The sequence below is a fragment of the Bubalus kerabau genome, chromosome 4 (genome assembly GCF_029407905.1).
Source record: "Bubalus kerabau isolate K-KA32 ecotype Philippines breed swamp buffalo chromosome 4, PCC_UOA_SB_1v2, whole genome shotgun sequence".
NCBI lineage: Eukaryota > Metazoa > Chordata > Mammalia > Artiodactyla > Bovidae > Bubalus > Bubalus kerabau.
The window spans coordinates 21,906,371-21,918,855 of record NC_073627.1 but is presented as its reverse complement, the minus strand read 5'-3'; the positions used below and the strand labels follow the sequence as shown (position 1 = coordinate 21,918,855).

The 12,485-nt window shown below is 46.5% G+C and overlaps 1 protein-coding gene across 7 annotated transcripts in view; it reads right to left on the bottom strand.

Moving 5' to 3' along the window:
- Nucleotides 1–1,401: 1,401 nt before the first annotated feature.
- LOC129648976 (signal transducer and activator of transcription 5B) overlaps nt 1,402–12,485 on the bottom strand; it is a 65,885-nt gene continuing 54,801 nt past the window's right edge. For 5 of the 7 annotated variants that reach the window (XM_055575855.1, XM_055575856.1, XM_055575860.1 and 2 more), the window contains 7 exons: nt 11,033–11,239; nt 9,801–9,895; nt 9,567–9,697; nt 8,560–8,730; nt 4,925–4,976; nt 4,527–4,634; nt 1,402–4,012 (listed from right to left, as the gene is read on the bottom strand). In XM_055575855.1, coding sequence (XP_055431830.1) covers nt 3,886–4,012; nt 4,527–4,634; nt 4,925–4,976; nt 8,560–8,730; nt 9,567–9,697; nt 9,801–9,895; nt 11,033–11,239 — 891 coding nt within the window. In that variant the 3' untranslated portion in view covers nt 1,402–3,885. Of the gene's footprint in view, nt 4,013–4,526; nt 4,635–4,924; nt 4,977–6,139; nt 6,161–8,551; nt 8,731–9,566; nt 9,698–9,800; nt 9,896–11,032; nt 11,240–12,485 lie in introns of those variants that run through there. The other 2 variants (XM_055575858.1, XM_055575859.1) reach the window with 2 other exon arrangements.

The following is a 12,485-nucleotide window of genomic DNA, read 5'->3' as shown; positions in this document are numbered from 1 at the left end:
GCGTCCATCCTACCAGAAGGGGCCAAGCAGAAGGGAGTACCTGATCTTTCAGCAGCATCACCCAGAACTCAGCATCAGCTACAGGGCGCTGGGGGCAGGATGAGAAATGCCAGCATCCTGGCTTTCCCAGATGATAACCCCCTGACTGGGAGCTATGGGGAGAGGGAGCTCTGTGTTCTTGGCTGCACTGGTCTGGAGTTTCTGTCCTTTTGGGTCTTGGTTCAAACACCACGCTCACTCTTCTTACTGCATTTTGAGTTTTCTCGAGTAAACATTTCTTCATTTGCTGTATACCCATAGGAGACTTCGAACGGGTGGGTTTAAGAAAACAACTGTCACCAGTTTCACTGTGGGGGTGGGTGTGTAGGGCTGTTCGTGCTGTCACACCAGGAGTGGAACTCCTGTCACTCTTCAGTGCCCGGCAACTCAGCTTGGGTCCCTATCTTTACAGACTGTTCTTACCAAGGTCATCTACAGCCCCTTTAGTACCAAACCCAGACAGTATTCCCAGTTACTATGTTCGACACTGTCACCCTTCCCTGGGCTTTGTTAGCTGTAGCCTTTCAGATTTTCCCTACCTCTTCCATCATTCTTTTTTTTTTTTTTAAACCTTATCGGTGATACTTTTTTTTTGAAGACTTATGTATGTTCTGTCTGTGGTGGGTCTCTGTTGCTGCACGTTGGCTTTCGATGGTTGTGGCGATCGGGGGCTGCTCTTTGTTGTGGTGCGCAGGCTGCTCACTGCTGCAGCCTCTCTTGCGGGGCACGGGCTCTGGGAGCCTGGGCTTCAGTAGCTGCAGCATGTGGGCTCAGTAGCTGCAGTGTACAAGCTTATTTGCTCTGCAGCATGTGGGATCTTCCTGAACCAGGGATCAAACCAGTGTCCCCTGCATCGCAAGGTGGACTGTTAACTGCTGAACCACCAGCAAAGCCCCAGTGACACTTAAATTTATTTGGCTGTGCCGGGTCTTAGCCGCAGCACACAGGATCTTAGATCTCACTGTGGTCTGAGGGATCTTCAGTTGTGGGATGTGAACTCTAGTTGCAGCACGTGGGGTCTAGTTCCCTGACCAGGTACTGAACTCAGGGCCCCCTGCATTGGGAGCTCAGAGTCTTAGCCCAGGGTCACCAGGGAAGTCCCCTGAACACGCTGATTTTTAAGGATGAGCTTTCTAACAGGAATAGGAGATAAAGACTATCATTCTAATTTTCAAAACCTCATGTGAACAGAAAGGTAAGAAACGCCCCCACTAGCCATCAACGCTGGTCACACACACGCTCTGAGGCAGCCAACACCCAGCTAGTTCCTTTTTTCAGAGTCATGCTGATGATTTCAAATATTTCCCCGTCAAAAACACCCTATCTCAGCACCTGGTGGAACGAAATAAAAAGAGCACTCCATACTGTCCACTGAAAGGAAATATTTATTTGTAACATAAAATACACAATTTTTTGATTATTTCAAATTGTACACAATACTTTTTTTAAGCAGCTATATACTAAGCTTCAAGGCTAAAATATGTATCTGAAATAATTTTGCCAAGTTTTATAAAGAAAAATTATAAAAAAGTATGCTATTTTAAGTTATATTCACTTTTAGTCTCCCCCCTCACCCGCTGCAAAGCCCTGCACACACCGTACATTGAAACGTTTTGATGACTTGTGTGTGTGTGTCTGGGAGCGAGCGAGGGGCTGAGGCAGTCGAGAGTTGCCATGGCCTCTCCTTGTGGTTTGCAGAACAGGGAGGAGAGAGAAGCTATATGCAGACAGTGAGCGTGCCTTTCAGTCACAATCTCTCCTATCAGGAGACACGGTCTCAGGAAAACTGAGGACAGCTCAGCCATGGGACACGCGCAGGAACCCCCAGGCTCCGGGCAGCCACTCTCCTGGGCACCTGTTCTCCCCAGCCCAGTGCTAACTATGCAGTGAGCGCTCTGCCCTTGGCATGCCAGGGGCCGGGCCAACCACTCATCTGAGTGTGTCACTCCCTGCCCCCGGGGTTGCCGGGACCACCAGGGTTGGCACTCAAGGTGCCTGGGTGACAGAGGCAACTAGGCTTCCTTTCCACCTTTCCCCAACACTCCCATTCTCGGTAAGGGGGTGGGGAGGGGCGGTGGGGGTTTTAATCAAATCTTGAAGACATAAGGGGCTGGTACGTCAGTGCTGGTATCCGTGGAGGGGTCAGCCTGGTCATCAGAGGCAGAGACAATCTACCGCCCGGCATAGAAAAATATTGATAAATCACTGTACGAAACTGAGCTAGGGCAAAGAGCAGCTTTTAAAAAGTCATCTTCCAATAAATATTTACTACAGAGAAATATTTTCCTTTAACATTAAAACACTGATAAATTCAGAAGTTAATTTTGTAAAAAAAATATGTGCATTTCCCCACATGTATAAAAATAATGTTTTTAGGGCCATTCCCTCCTGGGTGTGGTCAGGCCCTTCTTTTCGAGGGGAGCTGGGGTGACCTTAAGGCTTAAACCCCAAAGCTATACCTGCCTCCCCCTTTGCCCACCTGCCGGCCACAGCCCATTCCTTCCTTCTGGTGTAAAGCTATGGAAGAAATTTTGGATGAAATTATGCTGAGGATTTTTTGTTTTGCTTTGTTTCTGCAGCTTACCAAACTTCCCAGAAAACCTGCTGACTGCGTTTCCCCAAATTACCCCAATGCTGACACCCAGCACCCTGCCCAGGTGGGCAACACACAGGTCCTGGGTTCGGCCCACACTCTAGCCGCCCACTCCCCAAGACACTGTGTGTGGACAGTGAAGGGAATAGATGTGGCCTGCGGCGAGTCAAAGGCACAGGACCTGATGCAGGAAGAAAGAATTCTAACGTCAAATTAGGGTGAGAAGGGGAAACCGAGAAGTTCCAATTTAGAAACAAAAACACAATTCAACATTTGCAAAAAGCTGTTATCAATATGCCTTTAGAAAACCTTGCTTGTGCCTCCACCAGCGCAGAGGAGGGCGGGCAGACTGATGGTCGTTCCCGGGGAACAATGCGACCTTCTCAGAGCCTGTGAGCCAGCGCCGGGCTGTTCAATTCGGTCACGACATAAAGGACATCAACACTGTGGGCGCTGGTTACGCGACCCTCGTGTCTTTCCTCTATTTCATCATACGTGTCTGCACATGTGTACACACACAGGAACTAAGTGGCAATTCCACGGGGCGTGGGAGTGAGCATGGGAGGCAGAGAACAGAAGATGGGCTACCAGTTATTCAGAAAGCCACTACCCACCGCCAAAGCCACGACTTCCCTTGCCCCAACCACTACTGTATGTCCCTCCTTTTCCCATCCTGACCCAGGAAAATGGGGGTCGGGGGAGAGGGAAGGACGGAGGATTGACTTCCTTCATCACAAGGCAGTTTCTACGTTTCAGAAGAAAAGCAGAGACCATCATGGTTATAGATCAATGGCTTGGCAAACACGGTGACACAGATTCACCAGACAGGAGGTGTTTCCACCTCCCTCTGTCCTTCCCTCACTTGAAGAGCCACGTGTCAGAGCCACTGGACCTCAAGACACATGGCCCAGTTCCAGGGTTCATGGAACTAACTGCCATTCTGCACAAGGTTAAAACAACCAGAGCCTCTGTTTGTGGCCCCAGTGCTGCAGCTAAACTCTGGACAGCAAGGGGGAGAAGCAGCACAACATGCAATCTCACACTCACACACACACACACGCACTCACATGCCCTTCACTGGTGCCACCATGCACAGAAACACTAAAGTCACAACTAGTATTAACACTTCACATTATGAGTATTGTTTCCAAAGAGAAGCGATTCATGGAATTAAAACATCCACAAAAGTAACTCCTCTGGCGAGGATGAAGAAGCTAGAGATGGCGACAGGGCGGGGGGGTGGGGGTGGGGCGTCACGACTGTGCGTGGGGGATCCACTGACTGTCCATGGGTCGGCCTAGGAGCTCCTCCACACGCCGCGCCACGTCGATTGTGTCGTCCAGATCGAAGTCACCATCGTTGTCAAGGACGGGGTCGGGGCTTGGGAGGAAAAGAAGAGAGGTTGAGGGAAGGGAGAGGTCAGAGGCCCACAAGGAGCAGCAGAGACCACCCTGCACCCCACCAGGTGAGCGGCTCAGACTGCCTGTACCCTTGGCCCAGGCCTGGCGGGCAACTAGTAAGGCGACCTGAACCCTGGGGCAGAGTTGTCTGCCAGCTGGTTGGACACAGTGACTCAGACTAAAATACCAGCCTACCTAGCCTCAACACTGGTTGCCCGCACATACTTAAAACCCATCTGGTTTTTACACAGAGCCAGAAAAATTTCCACTTTAGAAGAGTGGAGCAGGTGACGTGGCCCAACCCTGTTCGATACTACCAATGCCTGTTGGTCAAATCTCTCCCTCCCACCTGGGCACGTGCCTGAGGCTGCCTGGCCTAGGTAGTCTCAGACCCAGACTAGCCCTGGTGTCCTTGCCCATCAGTCCTCTGGGCACCCAGCCTGAGGCCAGGTGCCCAGTTCCTCCCCATGGAGCCCCAAAAGAACACAACCTACTTCTGTGGGTACATGTTATAGTGAGGCTGGGGGCACACGGCTGGGGAGGGAGCCTGGTCCATGTAGGTGGCGTTGCTTCCAGCAGAGTCTGCAGAGGCGCTCACAAACCTGTGGGAGGAAGCGGAGCCTTAGCAAGGGGTAGTGGGAAGGAGCACTTTTGTGTCTTTCTCGGGTGTGGAAGGACAAAGGGCCCACTGAGCCTGGGGCTTTGGCTGTGGGAGCAGGGCCCTGGGTACCAGGTCCCCTCATGACCAAGGCCCAGTTTCCTCCCCAGGGATGGGCCAGGTACGTGTGTGTGAGAGGAGGCAGTGGGGGGTGAGGAGATGAGGAGAGCCAGGTGGAGGCCCGGGGAGGAGAAAAGAGGCAGCAGGAGACCAGCGCTGGGCCCAGACACTTACTCAGGGACCACTTGCTTGATCTGTGGCTTCACGTATCCGTCCACTGCTTTAGCTGCCGAGGAGGGAAGATGGTGATGAGAACCAAAGTTCTCAAATGAAATGAAGATGCAGTCTCCCTTAAGAATCCCGTCTTTTCTTAGGATAAGACACAATCACCTCATTTTATCTTAGGATTTGGTACAAGCGTGTCTTTCATTTTTCTCTCATTTCTTTTGGTCTTACAGTGTGGCATGCGGGGTCTCAGCTTCCCAACCCAGGATGGAAACCATAACCCTTGCACTGGGAGCATGGAGTCTTTTAAAATAATTAATTAATTTTGGCTTAGTTGTGGCATGTGGGATCTAATTCTTTGATCAGGGCTCAAACCTGGGCCCCCTGCATCGGGAATGCAGACTCTTAGCCACTGGAGCACCAGGGAAGTCCCACAAGCACATATTTTAATTCATTAGGAAGACCCAGGAGAGGAGAAGCCTCAATACTGACACTGGAAGTTAAGATAGCTTCCAAGTTGGCTTGGATGTGTTAGTACATTCTTCAAACCATAAAAAAGGTAAACTTCAATACAAATCTAAACCAAGCATTAACTGCACACTCACTGTAAAAAGAAAACACATCTTCCAAAGTTTCAAGCTGCAGATACAGAGGGACTGGCAACAAAACGAGGACCAACATGGGGAGGTCACAGCTGGACAACTTCTCAATCACACAAGGAAGAACGCTGTCACCGCTGAAAGTCTAGAGAAACAGCCCGGGAGGCCCTGACTTCCTTATCCCTGGAGGTGCTCGCACAGAAGGTGGACCAACACTTGCCAGGGGTCATGCGGAAAAATCTAAGCATCAGAAGGGAACTAATCTTATCAAGGGTCCTGGGAGTTACTCTAGCTCTGAGCCTCCACTCTCTCAGGAAATGGAAAGCCACTCTGTCAGGTGTCTGCGTCGTCTTTGCGTGGGTTTCTGTATTGGGAGTCATGTGATGGCCGTGCTTCCCAGTGGGTGCCGTTTCTGCCGCATGGCTGGTTAGGAAAAAAGCACTGCTGCTGCAGCGCCTCCCTCTCCACAGCACCCTCGCTGGGATGTGCTAGGCTAGGGGTCAACCGAGGGGATAAGGCAGAGTTACCTTCTCAAAAGGCTGGTTATGGAAATCCAGCCAAGGTCGGTAGCAGGACTGTGATAGTCTGAAGTCGGTGAAGTCTCGTCTCTTGGGTGTGTGAGGAAGGCAACAAGTATGTCTTAACTCTATTAGACAGGGAAGATTCCGCTGAGGTCAGAAGGATGACTCAGTCTAAGAGACTGAACTGCGCCATGGGTCACACATCGCTTGTTATCCTGACCTGCTTCTTCTGGGGCTTCAAATGTCAGTGGCTGCCTTTTCATAATATTTCATGCTTTTTGTGCTTTACTGTCTACAGAGAATTTTATAGAACGGCAGAAAAGATAAGAAACAAAGAAATGCTATAAAAATAACATTTGAAAACCTAGATTAGCTGGGCTCATAAAAAGAAGCAGTGGCAGGTTTAATCCGAAATACCACATAAGTCTAAAAATATTTTGGCTTACTTCCCCACCTAGAAATATAACCAGGTGGGAAGGCATGATACAGACGGCAGAATCTCTAAAGGAAAAAAGGTCAACAGATTGGGCTATGTAGAAAATACACATCTTTGCACTTCAGCAAAACAAAACCTAAATGTTAAAAGAACCATGACATGAAGAAAAAAATCTCTGCTGTATACGATAAAGGCTTTATTTACTATATAAAGGTCCTTGCACATTATTAAGGAAAAAGGAACTCCAAAAGAAAAATGTACAAGGAATAGGAACGTACAGGAAAAAGACAAATGGCCAATAATGCGGAGGTTAAGAAGCACAGGCTAGACTGAGCTCAAACCCTGGCTTGGCCTCCTCCTAGCTGTGAGAACTCTGACCAGTTACTTCACTCCCCTGGGCCTCAGCTCCTCAAATGAAACCTGGGGATGGGAACAGTAGCTACTGCACAGGCCTGTTTTGAAGATTAAAAGAGAAATAATTTGAAATGTGCTCAGAAAAGTGTCTGGTACGCAAGTAAGTGTTCAACAAACGTTAGCTGCTATTATTACTTCATTTCTTATCACTGTTATTATTGCCATTACATGAAAAGATGTTTTGAGCTTATGAAGAATCAAAGAAATGAAAAATAAGAACAAAGATCTCATGTGTATGCCCTGACATGTAAGATCTCACGTCAGGCTGGCAAACAGGAAGCTGATGAAGAGACTCTATGCCTGGCAGGAGGAGGATGGAGAAACAGACACTCAGACAGGTGTCTGTGGGAGTGGAAACAGACTCCACTTTCTGGAGGGCAATTCTGGAAAGATATGTCAAAATGCTTGAAAAGCACCTACCACGTGTCTCAAATTCGACTTTAGGAATCTGTCCTAAGGAAACAAGTTGAAAGAGATGCAGGTACCTGGTTATCTCAATATTAATCATCACAAAAAAACTGTGACCAACTTCAAAGTATCTTAAATAACCAACACAGAATCACCGCACAATGAAGTCTAGGCTATTGTTAAACGATGCTGTTAGTTTATATTTACTAGCCTGTAACTCTGCCTGGGATGTATTTTTCAGTGAAAGAGTAATCAGGTCATAAATGATGATGTACGGTATGACCCAAACCCGCCACGACCTGGTCCTTCCTGCTGCTCTGGCCTCGCCTCCTGCCATTTCTCCCCTGCTCATCCACTTCCAGCCTCCCGGGTCCTCGTGAGATTTTCTAAACAAACAAACTTCACTCCTGTCTCAGAGTCTCTGCTCTTGTTCTCTTGGGCTAGAGTGTTCTCCCTTGAGATCTGTGTGTGAGCTCCTCACTTCATCCAGGTCTACTCTGATGTCGCCTCCTCAGGGAAGCCTTCTCTGACCGCGCGAGTGAAGTGCCACCTCCCTTGGACTCCCTATCCCTTCACCTTATTTGTTTTCATAACGGCCATCACTAAATAGATACACTTATTTACTTGTTTACTGTCTTCCTTCTGCTATTAGATTGTAATCCCCACACAGGAAGTACTCAATAAGCCTCTGGTGACTGAATGCAGAAAACCTAGCTATGTGGACTGAAGAACATTTGTTTACATGGACGAGGTAAGACTGTTGTGTGATATCTATTTTCTTTTCTATACTTTTCTGGAAAATTTTACAATAAATACATAATACTTTTATGCTCAGAAAGCAATAAAACCATCTATGTTTTAAAATACAAAATTGTACCTAATATTGTTTGATCTAACCTTGTACACTGTAACACAGTGTAGCTGCTAGAAATACACTACAGTGGTTCCTCAAAAAATTAAACATATGAATTATCATATAAACCAGTCCTTTCCCTTCTGGGAAAATACTCAAAAGAATTAAAAGCCAGGATTCAAACAGATACTTGTTCCCTTCAGTTTGGTATTTGGGGCTGGTAGTGGATATGTTTTTTGTTTGACTAAAGAAAACAGCCTGGGATTTATATCTGCCCTGCATAAAGCTCAAACAGCAACAACTGAGTATTAACTGTATAGATTTTCATACAGACAGACAGACACAGACACACACACACCTAAAACAAAGCCCCGAATCACAACAAAAGCAAATCAGAATGCGAACATTGTTACCAGTGGCAGGCTCGCATGGAACTGGGGTGTAATACTTGGAGTACACTTCGTCTTTGGGCCGGTCAGGAAACACGTAGATAAGGTAACTCAGGTCTCCCAGGCGGTCGGCCAGGGACCGGATGGAGAAATCTCTGGTGGTAAAAGGCATCAGATTCCAAAACATTCTTTCCTCTAGATCAACAGACAGAATAATCGTGGTCTAAATATGACTTCTGAACAGGAAATCTTAAAACCCAAAGAGACTACAAACAAAGCTCTCCATGAAAATTGTCCTAATAAAAAATCTCCATTTAAAAATAACTGTGGGTTGTGGATTAAGCAGTTTTAAAAGTCATGGGTAGCTAAGCGGGTATCACATACCCTACTTCCCTTGAGATCTAATGATCTCAGGCAGTTTCCAGTTCAAACAGTATTCTATCCCTTCCTACAAGAAACTTGTTGCTGACTCCAGTCCCTGATTCCCCGTACAAAAGCATGTAAGAGAGATAGGAAGTGTGTCCATAGCCAGATAAGTTACCAAAAACAATCACGCTACTCTTGTTTGACTGTGAGGATCAGAGGAAAGAACTAATATTTCTAGATGTAAACGGTCAATACCCGTAACCCTTTAGCTTAGGATAAAGGAACAATGAAAACAGCATATTATTTCCACTCTAATGACTCCAAACAACAGAGTAATTCTTTACTGAAATAAGCCCAAGGTTGAATAATAAGAAGGCAAAAAGTTCAAAGGTGAAGCAGCTGAGACTTTGGGGAGGATACTGTATTACAAAGGTAGCCATGTCGGCCTGTCCATTTGTATTTCTCAAAATTAGTGCTTGTGTTTCCCATAATATTTTACACCAGCTGCAGCTGTGTCATGGTTATACATTTGTGCTTCCCATAATTAGTACTGGCCCCAAGGAATAATAACAAGTACTCAATGAACTGGTGATTACAGTATAATAATTTTGCAACGTAAGCACCTAACCAGAGACAAGATGTCCTAAAGAGGGACAGACACTCACGAGAATCAAACTTCCAAGCAATGGTGATGCCACCGATTTCAGAGTCACTGAACCTCAGCAGGAAGGTCCCGTCTGGCTTGTTGATAAGCAGGTCGTGGGCCTGTTGCTTGTTCACGAAACCCAAGATAGCCCTGGATCATAAAGGCCAAAGGGGCAGAAGCAGAGTGTGATGTTGCAATGCAAGAAGGAAAACCTTACCACTCTACTGCCAACTTAACAAATGACGATTCTCACCCGTCATTCCAATGAGGCTTGAGATGTTTCTTTAACACTTCCATAACACCATCAAACCACTGCCAGAAAGTGTAATTCCGTCCGGGTAAATTCTCCTGGTTGGAGAGACAACAGTGAACCCAAGAAGGCAAAAGCCACGCTCAGGGTCTGATTACCTGGATACGCTTTAACTGGACACATTAAATGGAAAACATCCACACTAGCAGGATCATACAAATATACACACCTGCCTGAGTTTGACCAAAGGGTCCTACAATCAAAACAGTGCAGAGAGGAAAAGACGGAAGAAGGGGAAAACACCACAAAGCAATTACCAACACTCAGTGGGCCTGGCCACACACACTTTCCCCTGCATCTGGGCTGACTAGTCCTTTGTTGGTTGTGATTTGTGGCCTGTGATGAACAGCAGCAGCACTGCCCAGGAGCTTCTGAGAAATGCAGAATGTCAGGCCTCATCTCAGGCCTGCTGTGTCCAAGCCCGCCCCTTAACAAGATGTGTCGGTGATGCATAAACGTGAATTGCATCAGATCACACCATGAGGCTGCAGAGAACACTCCATCATCTGGGTGTTACCAACAATTATCAGCCAAATGCAGTGATCTAATTCTGTTGGAAGGCAGCCGTACTGCAGCGGCAAAGACAGACCATGGCGGCCTCCTGCTTCTCCTAGCAAAGCTCCTCTGATCACTAGCAAACCACTTAGCCAGCTGGTTGGCACATAACTGTTAAGACATACTCAGAGACTATGAAATCTCTGAATTAGGGCACTTAAAATAAGTGGAGTGGGGGTGTAAGCGAAGAAATTAAAGTTCAATTTAAAATCAACTTAAATTTCCTTCATCAGCATCCTCTTTCTTGGGCCGAGGGTTCCATGGGAGCCTGACTTTGTATTACGTATCAAGGAACATCAGAGGGTCAAGGGGACAGCCATGGAGCTCTGATCACCACAAAAGCTTTACTTCTCATGAGTTCCATTACTGTGTGCTTTTCTGTCTCCTTCACAAAGGAGAAAACACACTAGCTGCATGCTAGTGCACCCACTTTGCTTAAATATTCAAGCACGTAATTTTGTACATAAAATGTATGAGGCTGTCCACCTGTTCAGAAGCTTCCCAATATCACGGGCGCATCACATTAGAGATGCGAGGAGTGAGGGCCTGGTGCAGGGCGGCTCCTGAGGGATTGGGTTTGCAGGGGCTGATCTAACCGCTGCAGGTGGTGTGTCCCTCACCCGGTTGAACTGGGACCAGGACACGGACATGCCATTGTAGTCCTCGAGGTGGCTGCTGCTGCTGTTGAACAGCTTCTGCGCCAGGAACACCAGGTTCTCCTTGGTCAGGCCCCGGTTGCTCTGCACCTCGGCCTTGAATTTCATGTTGAGCGCCTCGCACAGCTGCGGCCACAGGACTTTGTCGGGCACCGCAAACGGCACCCTACCCTGAGGGGGAGAGAAGCCAGAAACCTTAGGAGCAAACAGTCGCATGATTTATACCCTTGATGCGCAAGAGAGAAACACCAGGGACTGCACGGAGTTACAAACACTTGTCTGGCTGAGCCCGAGTGTCAACTCAGACTTCCTTGGGGTGTGCAGTTTCGTGAAATTCAGAAGGTTCCATCTTATCTTCTTCCCACACAACTTGGAAGGTAACCTTGTGCTTTCTGTGGGGTTCTGTAAGTGTGCTGCTGGATGTCTCGTGTTTCAACAGTCATGAAAAAAAAAACATGACCAAGGTCTGGCTCTGATACTGGAAATTCAAAGGGAGTCGAAATCTACAAGACTGGTTCTCTAGGTATATCCTTGCTCTTGACTCCTGCCAAGAACACTAGCTCAAAGTGAAATAACTTGTATGGAAGAGTAGAAACTATGAGCTGATGATTTTACTGAGAAACAGATTAGAATATAAATTTATTAAAAACTGCTTTCATCCCATTCAGGCACAGAACTTCATTTTATTTTATTATAAATTTTGTTGGAAAAGGCAATTCCTTCACATGATATAAAATTTAAAAAGCACAGAAGGGTATACAGTGAAGTCACTTTCCTGTCACTTTCCTATCTGTGTCTGCCAGCAATCTAGTTCCTCTCCCCAAAGCATGTAATCTAGTTATTGTGTATACTAACAAAGATATTCTGTGCCTGTCAGCGAATATGTATAATTTCTTTAAAATATAAAGCCCACATATTCTGCAACTCTTTTTTTTCACTTAATACTTTACCCAGAAGACCTCACATTAGCACATAAAGAAATTTTTCATTTTCTTTCGTGGTTGCTAAATATTCTACAGTGTGGAGGAACAATAATATATTTAACCAGATCTCCATTGGTGGACATCTATGTACCATCCTTAAGTCTTTGGCTATTGTCACAAGCAATGCTGCAGTGTATTCATGTCATTTCACATACAGGCAAATACATCTGTAGAATAATTCCCACAGGGATGTATTTGTTCTAAAACAGCATAATGGAGAGGATGTGGAGAACCCTCCTACAGTGCTGGTGAAAATATAAATTGGTGAAGGCACTATGGAAAACAGTATGGAGGCTCCTTAAGAAAAACTAAAAAGAGTTGCCGTAAGATCCAGCAATCCCACTCCTGGGTGTATATCCAGAGAAAACTCTAATTCAAAAAGATACATGTGCCCCTATTTTCAGAGAAGCACTATTTACAATAGCCAAGACATG